Here is a 13,498-nt window from a genome sequence, read left to right as displayed (position 1 = left end):
GCTATTGGACATGTGAATGATGCGGCCTGCTCAGTGTAACCACATGAGTGGAACTGTGGCCCCATTGGTGGGAACGTTGGCCTGGGAAAGGTTAATGATGTTAGTTTGCTTATCCTTCTAATGAAGATTTTGTGGAGAGACCGGGGTAAGGATCATTGCACCTGATAGACCATTGTGTTAGACGTGTTAGAAAAGAATCAGTCCCTGGCCAACTGGGAATAAGCAATATTAACATATTTCAGCTCAGATTAGCTAAAGTTTTAATTGAAGCTGCGTCTAATCTTATATTTGTTGTGATCACAGCAGGGAGGAGATACCGAGACTGACAGCCTGGTGAAATTGAATAAAGAACAAAAGGGATGTGACCTGTATCCTGAAGCGTTTCATAGCTGACTGAAGTGATTCATCTCAGTTCAGGGATTCATCTGGCAGAACATCCTCAGTGCTCTTAAGTGTTTGAATTCTCCTTGCTATCACACACGTGGTGCCTCAACAGCGCAATGTCTTCGGCCATTCCTCTCGTCTGCTGTCCATTGCACTGTGCTGCACAAACGGACTTCACTGGACGTGACAAACTTTGGAATCGTACCTGTATGTGAGAAGTTACCTGTGCAGGTGTTCTCAGAGTTTCCAGCATGCAGACCACTGCCTCAGCCTGGCCAGCCTCTCTGAGGAAAGGGCCTCCACTGCCTCGCCAGAAATGCACAGGGATAATGATCTCACCACAGGAGGGTAGTGAAATCAGCAGAGGAGGGAGGGTAAACTCACGACAGGAGGAAGAGTGAAGCCGCAGAGCAGCTCACCGTATTGTACTGCCCAGGCTTGCATATCATGTAGACAGCTGGGATGTAACGTCCATCGTCGACCTTGTACAACAGGGGGGCCTCAAAACCTGCTATCTTGAATTCCCTGACCAGTTTCCCCCCTGTAGTTAACTCATATCTCCTCCTGCACCGGCATCACTCCTCATCTTGTAGCGATAAGTCCAAAGGAACAGCGGAGGCTGATACGGTTTGGCATCAGTGGCATGGTAGGAGTTGCCAATCAGCGTCGAATTCAGTGTACGACTGTGTTGGAGATCCCAGCTCTGGATTTTTTCCCTCTGTGTGTATTCCTGAAGCCTTTCCTATGAGTGGGTATAAGCACGAGGCAGCAGTGATTTGCAATCAGTTTTCTTTTGTCAAAATGAGCTGCCAACCAGGGCTGATGAGCCCCATCTGCCTGGTTTTAAGGACTTTGCCCCATCTCCTGTCAGTAGAAATGGTTTTGCCAGGCTTAGTAGCTAAGCCACACGTGACGATCAGGAGCTGGACTTGGTTTGTCAAGGGGCTATTTGAGACACACGCCATTGTGAGCATTTAGTAGGTACCAGGAGCTTGTCCACACTACCTCCCCCAGCTTAAGGAGGTTTAACAACCTTGTTAATGAGGCAATAGTGAACTCACTACAACAGAGACATGGAAGCCATTGTGGAAGGGATGGTAAATTTACTCTGGTGGGAAAAGTAAGCACGTAATTGGAGTGAGAATGGTAGCGGCAGTGAATGAACGGTAGGAAGGAGAAGAATGTGTATATCACACAAGGTAGAGTGAACACATTGTGGACGGGTCAGTGAGAGCACCGTGGGAGGGAGAATGAAATTAAACATGCATTGGAAAACTCAGTGTGATGTGTAAGGTGAGTTCTCTGAAAGAGGACTGCAAACCCATTTTTTAAGCGTGTAGCACATTCTCTATGAAGAAGGGTGCGGGGTCATGAATGAGGGCTTTATCCCCTAACTTTTGGCAGATTCAGTCAGGAATGAGGATGTCTCTGTTGTTATCTGTTCAGAGGAACTATCTTTGTTTTGTTTAATATATAGTCTGCATACTTCCACGAAATTTCTCCACAGTTAAAGTTTAATGAAATCTCCCATCACTGTAACTGAAGTCACATTGTCACTGAGCAAAAATCCTATTGCTTTTCTCTTACAAAACCCAGGGTACTTGGTCACTTTAAATTTCGAGGGTGAAATTGGGGGAAACTTCAGACCCAGCTTTTTAATTGCATTTAATTAATAGTTATTTCTTGATTTCAAATACCGTCAAACAATATTGTTTGTGCTAAATATTGCCAATTACTATTTTTCTCCTTTTCAGCTTTTTTGACTCTGTTCCCAAGCAACCTGCTGCCCCGTGACATCTGACCCCATCGTTCCATGTGCCTGCCTCCCACTTTCCCATCTATGGCAATATTTGAGGTTGGAGTAATGGAGGGGACACGAGGTGAGAAACCAAAAGCTCCTCCTGACATGGAGTTCAGCGCCAAGGCAGAACCAGGACTGATGTCTCATTGACCAGACAACTGGCTTACGTGCGGACAGGCAAGTCAGTAAGTGTGGCCCCAGGCGCAGGTTTGGTCTCTGACTAACAACATGTTGCATGCAGTTCAGGTCCCTACTTATTAGCTTGACCTAGACACCTTCAGGTGACATGTTCAGAGATTTTGACTTTCAGTTTGAAACGTCATTCCGTACCAGTTTGGATGTTGCTTGCCTGGAGCCAAAAACTCTATAAGTTAGCTTGGAAAGACAACCACCCACATGGCCTCGTCCAATTGGTAAAGTCATTTCATTCCCAACCTTTCTATAAAGAGGCAAGAAGTGCATTTGATTTTCCTGGTTTCAATGGAAGGCAAGGCTGGTCGAAACAAGCAATGTTTCTAGCTCTTTTATATTGGGACTGGTGGAGGCAAGAACCAGTAAGAGGACAGCAAATTCCCTTTCACTTTCATAGCATGCCAGTGGGGCAGTGACGTAAAGGGAAGGGCCCATGTCTCTGGCTCTCCAACAGCAATCAGCTTTAGATCTTTGCTCTTTTATTGTTCAGTGGAACACAGTGTACAGCTGAGAATTCAGTCAATGAAGCAAGTTTAAATTATTGAGCGATATGGAACAGGTGACATTATGTTAGTGTAGACATTATAAAATTGTTCATAGCCACAAGAAAGTCCTCAGGTGCTGGAAATCCAAAGCAACACACAGAAAATGCTGGAGGAACTCAGCAGGTCGGGCAGCATCCACGGAGATGAACAAACAGTCGGCGTTTTGGGTTGAGACCCTTCTTCAGGATGGGAGAGGAAAGAGGGGAGGTGTCAGAGTAAAAAAGGTGGGGGGGGGGAGAGGGGAAGGAAGGTGATGGTTGAGGCCAGGTGGGTGGAAAAGGTAAAGGGCTGGAAGGGAAGGAATCTGATAGGAGAGGAGAGTTGACCATAGGAGAAAGGGAAGGAGGAGGGAACCAGCGGAGGGTTATAGACAGGTGAGAAGAAGTTAGAAGCCAGAGTGCAGAATAGGAGAAGAAGGGAGGTGGGGTGGGAATTTTTTTTAACCAGAAGGAGAAATCGATACTCATGCCATCAGGTTGGAGGCTGCTCATATGGAATACAAGGTGTTGCTCCTCCACCCTGAGGATGACCTCATTGTGGCACAATATTGCTCATGTTACAATAATAACTGTGTTTCAGCAAATACTTCATCAGACAAGACCATGAATGTAGATCTTTTAAGAATTCACATGAATGTTGATAAATCAAGTAAGTCTCTCTAAAATTAAATTCTCTAGCAATGAACCAGGCCAGGATGCACTGCGAGAGTGTGTGTAGACCTCAGTAGATCTTGGATTGGTCTGTTTCTCATTCCTCTGGGAGCTTCCTCTGTTTCATCTCCTGGGAAAAAAAATCGGTGGATAAAACTTCATGTTAGGAAATATTGACAGAGGACAGAGCTGTACAAACAGGAATAGGCTCTAGGTTTAATGGTTAGAAACCACAAGATATGTGCTGATGTCCTTGGAGATCAGTGCCAGCCACAGGTAAATTCATAACTCATCCAAATCTGATTAAAGTGATGACACAAGAAACTGCAGATGCAAGAATCTGAAGCAACAAACAATCTGCTGGAAGAAATCAGTGGGTTTATCAGCATCTGCAGAAAGAGAGAATTGGACTGGGGCAGGGGTTCAACCTGAAATGTTGACAGTTCCTTTCCTCCTTCTTCCAGTAGATTGATAATTTCTACTCCTCCCTCACCTCCTGAAGGCTCTGCCTCTCACCAGGATTGGTTTGGGAATGCAGTAACTCTTCAATACTTAATTTACAGAGGTCACTATCTGAGCTGGCGGGTTGTCTGCCTCGGATTCTGTTTTCTCCTTACGTTCACGCGCAGACGCAATTCTGTGCGGTGTGGGGGGGCGGTGGGACAGAGGTCACAGGGAAGTCATTTGGAGTGGGAATTTAGGATGATGTTGCCAGAAGGCGAAGATGACAAAAGGATCCCTAGCATTGCCCAAGGTAAGGTGTCATCTCAGCTTCAGAATGAGCAGAGATCCGTTTTGGTCTGAACAACAAATGGTGCCTCTACCAGCTACTCTCTGCAGTGGATTATGGACGGGCAACACATAGACGTTAATAGATTTGGATTAGCCTTGTAGTATCTCACATGAGTCACAGTTCATCCCTGTGCAATTTAATGTTTTCATCCATAATCAAGATGTGTTCTTGCGGAGAACAATCCACAAGTTTGCTGTTTGTCAATATGTGCAGGAGTTATGACTCGACTAGATGGATAACCAACTCATCTAAGATAAAGGAGGGAACTTGGTCCAGTTCTGAAAAATGATGATTATCAATTGAAAAATGTAGGGTGATACATATGTATAGATAAAGCTAAAAGTCTCTCCAAGGGAAGACTTAAAGCCACAAGTGATAGAAAGTGTTTCAGTCCACGTGGGCCTGTGCCCACAGCCAAAGCTGGGAGGCTTCTCACAATTTTTACAAGGATAATTCTTAACAAGATAATATGTGGTACAAGATGATAATGGGAATATCATATGACAAGGAATTTTAAAGATTCAAAAAGGGCTCAGAGGGCTACAAGATTAAATGCCAGTTTAAAACACCTTACTCCCGAAGGTAAGATTTAGAAAATATACCTCTATAATCAGGAGAAATGTAGATTTCACGGTGGCTTGATTGCTTATAACATAATGACATGAGCGGGGAGTCTGTCCATGTTCTAATTATTTGAAATAAATAGGTTAGGGAGTATGGGGTTAACCAGTTGTGTTGTGTGCTGGGTTGGTTGTTTCTCAGGGTGTTCGAGTTGGGAAACAGACAGTTGGCTAATATAAAGAACCCACTTCCAAACGAGAGCTGGCTGTATTCTAGGCAGGAGGAGAGACTGCTTGGATCTCGTGAAGTTTACATTTCTTAAGGGGTTTGGGAGGCAATTTTCTAAGCCCTTCTCCAGCTAATGGGCCTGGGGTTTTTATTTGTTATCTTGCCTCCTCTGGGAGATAACAAGATTCCCGGAGGGAAGAGGGTGCCAGTACAGTGTTGATGGCTCACAACTGGGTGAGTGGGTTGTCCATTTCCTGTCATCTGGTATTGTGCTATGAATATTACGGTGCAATTCAATCATCCCAGCAACAGCAGAGCAGCAGTTTTCTACCTGAGGCAAAGAATAGACCCAGGCCGAATGCTGATCAACCTACCCCATCTCTTGGTCCATATGTAGTCATTCTGACTGTACTTATTCTGAACTTAATAACCATTTCATTCCTCTCTAACTGTATTTTATGTCACTATGTTTTTTTTAATCTAACTTTGTTTTTTCCCATCAGACTTTGTGGGATTACAGAAACTGTTAAAACAGTACTCTTACTCCACAGCACTCACAGAAATATCAGCAATTACAGGCTGGGTGATGGTGTTCATTCCAAGAAAGATTACTGTAGTGAGATATGAACTCCCACACTTGCTTATCAAACTGCATTTTTGCATTCCTTTCTGAATTGACAGACTGTTGATTTTAACTTTTACTCTTCCGCGTTTCTACATTTTGAAAGCCTGAGCCAAGAAAGGAAGAAAGCCCATTTGGGTTTTGTGCCTGTTTCCCTTCAGGGTGAGCTGCCCACAGAACTCAGCATCCAAACGTACAGGGTGAGGGGTTTGGCGCCTGCAGATCCCGAATCCCTGTGAGAATCTGAGCCTTCTGCAGAGGAGAGAAAAATCTCAATCATTCAATATATGGGAAAGGGCCAGTTAGAGCTTAAATTCAGAGCCTGTTTCTGAGGCTGAAGTCTTTCTGTATCTGAGTGTCTCCTCCCTCTGGTGGAAATTTCCTATGCTCTTATATAAATTCCTCAGCCATTAGTAGATGCACGTGAAGGTTTATTAGCAAGTAACTTGCTCGATGTAGAGGATTCAGTTTCATGTAAGAAAACAGGAGGTGTAGGCCACTCAGCCCCTCTTATCTGCTCCACCATTCCACATATTCATGGATGATCTGTCCTAAGCCTAATCTCTTCTGTGCCAGGTCCCCAAGGCCCTCAATTCCACGAACTCTCAAAACTTTATATTTTTTGTCTTTAAATGCCCCCAATTTCTGAGCTTAGTGCCCTCTGGGGTAGAGCTGCATTGTCTTACAGTGAGGAAACGTTCTAGCCCTATCCTGTATAGGCGCCTGACCTTCCAGCTTCTTAAAACAGCATTGTAGCTTCCTTGCAGGTCACTTCAGGTTTGATTGTAACACCGTTTCCAAAGAGTGCTCTCTTAAATGCCAACTTTCACAACAAGGCTAATGTCACCCTCCCGCTGTAAATTATTCTAACAGTCTGATCCCAAATCCCAGCCAAGTGACTCCCAGACTGAAGATTAAAGATGCTACCAAGTAATCAGGATTAATTTTTCCTTTGCAATCATTTTTCTCTGCTATTATTTAACAACAAGCCGACAGTATAATCAAGGCTACCAGTGTGATAGAAGTACAGCAAAGAAGTCTGGCTAATATCAACAGAAATGCAGTCAGTGACACAGAGAGCTGGCGCTGAGCCTAAAAGAATGTTTGGAGCTGGATTAAGGTCAGTTGAGATATGATCAAAGTGCTCAAATTAACCCATCATTTCAAGTGAACTTGATTATTCAGTCCCTTAGGCATGTTAATTCCTCCCAGCCAATGCCCTGTGCTGTTGTTCCCAGCACTTGGCCCAGTCACACCATCGGGTTATCAGCCTTGAAGATGTTCTGAGTGCTGAGCACATCAGTTTTTGACATAACCGATAAGGCTGGTCAAGGCGAAGAGGACGGAGCCTTCCGTCTCAAAGCCTGTTATCAATTACTCCAAGGACGGTTGAAACTTGAGCTTCTTCCGCGTAACAACGGTGTACATGATGCTATTACGGCTCAGGGCGTTGGAGATCGGATTTCAATTCTGACACCGTCCAGAAGGAGTTTGTACGTCCTCCTCATGAACACGTGGGTTTCCACTGGGTGCTCTCGTTTCCTCCTACATCCCAAAGACGGTTGTTAAGTTAATTAATCATTGTAAGTTGCCTTGCGATTAGGCTAGGGTTAAATAGGTGCGTGTTTGTGCGGTGTGGGTTGCGGGGCTGTATCTCTAAACCAAATACAAAATAATTTAAATCACTCCCAACGTGTATCTCAGTTTAGCTTCATTTGGGCTTCAGGGACTACCTCAGATTCACTTTACATAGGGACCTCTAACATTCAGCAAGGTGTGGAGCATTCAATCCTCTGGGTCCTTGCAGATTGCAGGGTTTTGTAAATGAATTTCAAGCTTGAGAAATGCTGTATACAGGTTACACATGAGCTGACTCACAGTAAATCTGTGCGTGGTGCTTGCATACCAAAGAGTTCTGGAGGTTGATGAGGCGTGTGGTGGTGTCACAGAGGTCTTGGCCTTGCTTCCTCAGCTCTCTCTTCAGCACTTCAATCTCATAATCCTTCCTCTTCAGCTTCTCCTCCGTCATCTTCCGACGAAACTCGGCCTGGAGCCAAAGCACGAGAGAGAAATGAGAACCCCTTTTGACATACAAAAGGATGTATCAAACAGTGCGGAATGGAGTCTTTCCTACTGGGAAACTGCCAGCACAAGTATAACAGGCAGCATGGGAGGATGCAACTGGGATACAACAGAGATGTCAAGTCTTTTCCCAGAGAGGGAGAGAGTAATTTCTCCTTCCAATTACATTTCAGGTATTTCTGTTTAGAAAAAGGAGAAACGGGAGAAGGAAGGGTATTGTCTGTCTATTCTTGGATGGAATGAGATTGCCAAGTTCCATGTGGTTCCATAAAGGAAAGGAATTTGCAAATATCCCTCGAAATGGTTTAATGTAGTAACAAAATCTATTAACCTGACAGGTTACTGGGATCAATATGTCTGAGCAACAGTATGTATTCAAAAATTATTGTTAACATGTGCACAGGAGCATTGCCAAACGTTGACAGCAAGGCCCATTAATGGGGATATTAGGACAGGTGACCAAAAATGCAGTCAGTGTGGCAATGATGAATTAAAGTTGAATCGTTACGAAGAAAAAAATAGGGGAGGGAATTTCATTGCTCCCAGGGACAATCAGCTGAAGGCACTGTTGGAAGGCTTCAGAGATAGGGAGAGGTTGTTCTGCACAGCCTAACTCTTATGTTTGTACAGTATATGCATTGTGCACCTTATTTAACCTTAGACAATCTTCACAGTTAAACTGGGGTAATTTTAATTCTACACCACTTGGTGGAAAACGGATCATTTGGTTTGATCAACAGCACTGATCCAATCCCATTGGTTTCCCAATGAGAAGATTTGTTAGAAGTGACCGTTTCAGCAACAAGTGCAGATGTGAGCTCTGGCCCTCCACAGAGGCCCAACATCTCACCTTCCCGTGAACATCCTCCTTCACACAGCTGTGAGACGGGGACTTGCTTCCTTTTCTCTCCAACTGTTCTACGTGGATAGTCTGCACGAAACAAAAAGAATAAAGTCAGTGGCGTAGACATTTGTGTGGTTCCGGCACAGGCTACATTATGAAACTGTAGCAGTTTCCACAATGAAATGTTTTACATTCCTAGTTCTGATAAACCACTTTTGCAGTCACCAGGGATAAAATCTTTTATGAACCAGTGCAATCAAATAACATCTAAGGATATAACTATTTACTTTAATTGGATTAAAAAAATTCCTTGATTTATTTAAGTATGGTAGTCTGGCTAAGTTTCATTAATACATATGAAAATGGGTAGACACAAAAGCATGGTCTGTACAGTGGGGTGTCTACTCCAGCACGTAACAAAATAACTTTGAGGCCATTTACTTCTACCTTGTAGGCACAAGTGCTTAGTTTTATGGTAAATTTAATAGTTAATAGGTAAACTCTCCTTAAATGTACCTTACAGTTCCCTGCAGCTAAAATCAAATTCATTTTTGGAACCTACATGCAGTTGCCTAAATCAGCAGAATTTATGGAAGCAGTGTGTCTCAGTTAACATCTTTAACACAGGAAAAGAATCTGAAGATATCACTGGACTTTAGATGAGCAAGGTGATTAATTCGATCTGGAGGTTGGCTAGCTTTGTGGGCAGAGTCAGCACTTATCTCATGGGAAGTAAGCTACTATACCTAAAATTCAACAGTACTTTGGGGGAGAGTGTACTATAAAATCTCTCCTCATAGTCTAACCCCCTCAATTCTGGAATCAACTTGGTGAATCTCCTCTGCACCGCCTCCGTAGCCAGTTTATCTTTCTTCAAGTAAGGAGACCAGAACAGCACACACTACTCCAGGTGTGGCCTCACCAGTACCCTGTACAGTTGCAGCATAACCTCCCTGCTCTTAAATTCAATCCCTCTAGCAATGAAGGCCAACATTCCAGCTGCCTCCTTGATAGCCTGCTGCACCTGCAAACTGACCTTTTGTGATTCATGCACAAGCACTCCTACGTCCCTCTGCACAGCAGCAAGCTCCAATTTTTGACCATTTAAATAATAATCCGCTCTTTCAATGTTCCTTCCAGAGTGGATGACCTCGCACTTACCAACATGCTACTCCAGCTGCCAGACCCTTGCCCACTCACTTAACCTATCTATATCTCTCTGCAGATTCTCTGTATCTTCTGCATAATTTGCTTTTCCGCTCAATTTAGTGTCATCAGCAAACTTAGATACACTACACTTGATCCCCTCTTCCAGATCGTTAATGTATGTCATGAACAGTTGTGGGCCCATTACCAACCTGTGCGGCAAATCGCTCGCCACTGATTGCCAACCAGAGTGACACCCACGTATCCCAACTCTCTGCTGTCTATTAGTTAACCAATCCTCTGTCCATGCTAATACATCACCCCCAACTCTATATATCTGTATTTTATGGATAAGTCTTTTATGTGTCACTTTATTGAATGCCTTCTGGAAATCCAAGTAAGTAACGTCTATCTGTTCCCCTCTATCCACTGCACTCATTATATCCTCAAAGAACTCACTGGAGTTTGTCAAACAGGACCTGCCTTTGCTGAATCCGTGCTGTGTCTGCTACATTGTACTGCTTTCCTTACTATCAACTCAACCTGCAAGTTGACCTGTAAGGAATCCTGCACAAGGTCCCCTTAGTACCTCCAATTTCTGAACTCGCTCTCCGTTTAGAAAATAGTCTACACCATTTTTCTTTCTACCAAAGTGCAAGAGACCACATACTTCCCTACACTGTATCCCACCTGCCAATATTCTGTAATTGCCACCGGAAACTCCAGCCACCGCTGCTCTATTGTCACCCTACTAGTGTACCCTTCCAATCAACCCTGGCCAGCTCTTCTCTCATAGTTACCTTTACTCAACACTAATACCAAAACATCTGATCTTTAGTTTCTCCCTCTCAAATGCAGGATGAATTTTATCATGTTATGATTACTGCCTCCTAAGGGTTGCTTTACCTTAAGCTTCTTAATGAAATCTGGTTCATTACACAAGACCCAATCCAGAATGGCCTTATCCCTCGTGGGCTTAACCACAAGATGCTACAAAAGGCATTCTACAAACTCTTTCTCCTGGGATCTAGCACCAACCTAATGTTACAAATTTTCTTACATATTGAAATTCCCCATGACCATCATTGCATTGCCTTCTTTACATGCCTTTTCTATCTCCTGTTGTAATTTGTACCCCAGATTCTAGCTACCATTGGAAGGCCTGTATCTAACTCCCATCAATGTCTTTTTATCTTGCAGTTTCTAAATCCTACTGACTAAGATTCTACACCTTCTGATCCTGTATCACTTCTTTCCAAGGATTTGATTTACATTTTTTAACCAACAAAGCCACTCCACGTCTTCTGCCCACCTGTTTGTATTTTTGATATGATGTGTATCCTTGGATGTTTAGTTCCCAGCTGTGATCTTCTTTCACCCACAACTCTGTGATGCCTACAATATCATACCTGCCAGTCTGTAACTGCACTACAAGATTTTCCTCTTATTTCATACTCTGCATGCATTCAAATATATACTGTCAGTTCTAAATTCTCTTATCTCTTACTGAACTTTTTTGTCTTATTCTTTATTCTGGATACTTCATGAACCTCTCCTGCTCTCTCATTGCATTGAAGTTTTGAGGGACTGTGGCACCGTTGAAGATGCTGTCATTGAGATAAAGAAGTTAACAAGATCCAAATCTGCTTGCAGACGGAAGTGGAAGACCCATAGCTCCACATTATAAAAAACAGTAGAATTGTCAGTTGTGGCCTGATCAACTTTCATCTCTCAACTAACATTGCTAAATTATCGATTATTTGGCACATAACAATTTGCCATCTGTGAGAGTTTGCTGTGCACAAATTAACTTCCACATTTCCTGTATTACAATGACTACTCTTCAAAATTACTTTGTTGGCTGCTAATTGCTTTGGGGACTTCCTGAAAGAGACATAAATACCATAATATAGCAAGTATTTTTGACATAAAAATTCAATTTAGACTCTCCTATTGTCTTGATTCCCCAGGCATCAAAAATCAAAGCCGATACTCTTTTGCTCCTAATGGTTTGGTGTACCAAAGTATTCAATAATAATTGAATTATTGAGGGAAGAGAGTCCATATTTTGTGCCTGCGGAATAGCTTCCATACAGAGAGGATATTATGAAATTTCTTTGTAACTTCAGTTCATCTCAGATATAAGTGAGCTCCCAAGGGCATTGGCTGCGGTGACAACAACTGGGTGTATTGTATAAAGAGAGTGCAGTCTCAGCCTCCACATTGTGTAGCTTACATTGAGCCAAAGAGATTGATAAGTTTGAAACATAATTTTAAAAAGTGGTTGCTGGAAATTGAAAAGAAGGGTAGAAAATGCTGGAAATAGAAGGTCAGACATTATTTGTAGAAGAAGAAACAGTTAATGTAACAGGTAAACGACCTTTTATCAGTACTGACTCAAGGTGAGATGTTACCATCTGAGATGCAGTTCACGTAAGGCTACAAAGAAGAAAAAGATCAAACAGGGTTCCTCCCAAACTCTATCCAGTGCCTACCATCACTTCTGAAGAAAGGCCACTGACCCACAATGTTAACTCTCTACAAGACGGGGGTGTACCGAGATGATCAGAGGCAGAGATAGAGTGACCATCCAGAGACTTTTGCCCAGGGCAGAAGCTGCTAATACAAGAAGATGTGAATTTAAGGTATTAGGAGGAAAGCACCTGTGGGTGGGGGGGGGGGGGATGTCAGAAGTAGGTGTTTTACACAGGGAGTGGTAGGAGCATGGAGTGCACTGCCAAAGATGGTGGTAGAGGCAGAAACATTAGGGATATTTAAAAGACCCTTAGATAGGCACAGTAATGATAAAAAATGGAAGGTTATGTGGGAGAGAAGAGTTAGATTGATTTTGGAGTAGGTTAAAGTGTTAGTACAATATCTTTGGCTGAAGAACCTGTGCTATATTGTATGTTCCTCTCTGCACAGATGCTGTTTGACCTGCTGAATATCTTCAGCATCTTCTTGACTTTGCTCAGACTGTGAAGTTGCTGGCCTGGGCTCCTTTCTGTGCTAAACCGGCTGATGTGGCAAATACAGGGTGCAGGACTGATCGGTGCTGGGGAGGGAAGACAAATCTCGCATGGTTGCAGTTTCTTCCTGATCACCATCTTGTGATTGCTTCTGGATAACAGCACACAGCCACGATGAGGAGGGAGGAACCCCTGCACAGTTGAATAGGAGGTTAACACTCAATAATGTGACAAGTAAGCTCCTTTATAGCCAGATCCCAGTGAGAAACAGGGCTTTCGGTAAGGGGGAGAGCTTTCCAATACAATTACTGCTCCCAATTCTCACAGAAGTGTGGGTCACAACCCTACAGAGTAGATCCCACAGATTCCAATGTGTGGAATGGGGGTGGAACTTTTGCCACGGCTTCTATTGAACCAACGTTAGTGTTTGCTAAAATAGATTACTATCTACTGTATCAAAACTGTATTAATGAGTGTTGGTAATAACACCTTTAAAAGATGCATCTTATTTGTACAAAAAGTTGATCAGACTGACCACGAGGTTTCTGTGTAGCAGAGTGGATTGGACGACATGAGTTGCTGCACTGAGCTGAGTGTCAGGCACACTGTGTAACTCTAGGATGGGGAATATGCTGATACAATTCTTCTTTATATTTAAAGTTTCTGTTACCGCTAAAACAA

General features: G+C 43.2%; 1 protein-coding gene across 6 annotated transcripts in view; it reads right to left on the bottom strand.

The window, feature by feature from the left end:
* Positions 1 to 1,889: 1,889 nt before the first annotated feature.
* Positions 1,890 to 13,498, bottom strand: part of fhad1 (forkhead-associated (FHA) phosphopeptide binding domain 1) — a 143,176-nt gene continuing 131,567 nt past the window's right edge. For 5 of the 6 annotated variants that reach the window (XM_059951873.1, XM_059951879.1, XM_059951876.1 and 2 more), the window contains 3 exons: positions 8,709 to 8,789; positions 7,683 to 7,823; positions 1,890 to 3,702 (listed from right to left, as the gene is read on the bottom strand). In XM_059951873.1, coding sequence (XP_059807856.1) covers positions 3,670 to 3,702; positions 7,683 to 7,823; positions 8,709 to 8,789 — 255 coding nt within the window. In that variant the 3' untranslated portion in view covers positions 1,890 to 3,669. Of the gene's footprint in view, positions 3,703 to 7,654; positions 7,824 to 8,708; positions 8,790 to 13,498 lie in introns of all 6 variants that reach the window. The other variant, XM_059951875.1, reaches the window with a different exon arrangement.

Source organism: Hypanus sabinus, chromosome 27, assembly GCF_030144855.1.
Source record: "Hypanus sabinus isolate sHypSab1 chromosome 27, sHypSab1.hap1, whole genome shotgun sequence".
Taxonomy (NCBI): domain Eukaryota; kingdom Metazoa; phylum Chordata; class Chondrichthyes; order Myliobatiformes; family Dasyatidae; genus Hypanus; species Hypanus sabinus.
The sequence above is the reverse complement of the archived record's forward strand: the minus strand, read 5'-3'. Positions and strand labels throughout refer to the sequence as shown.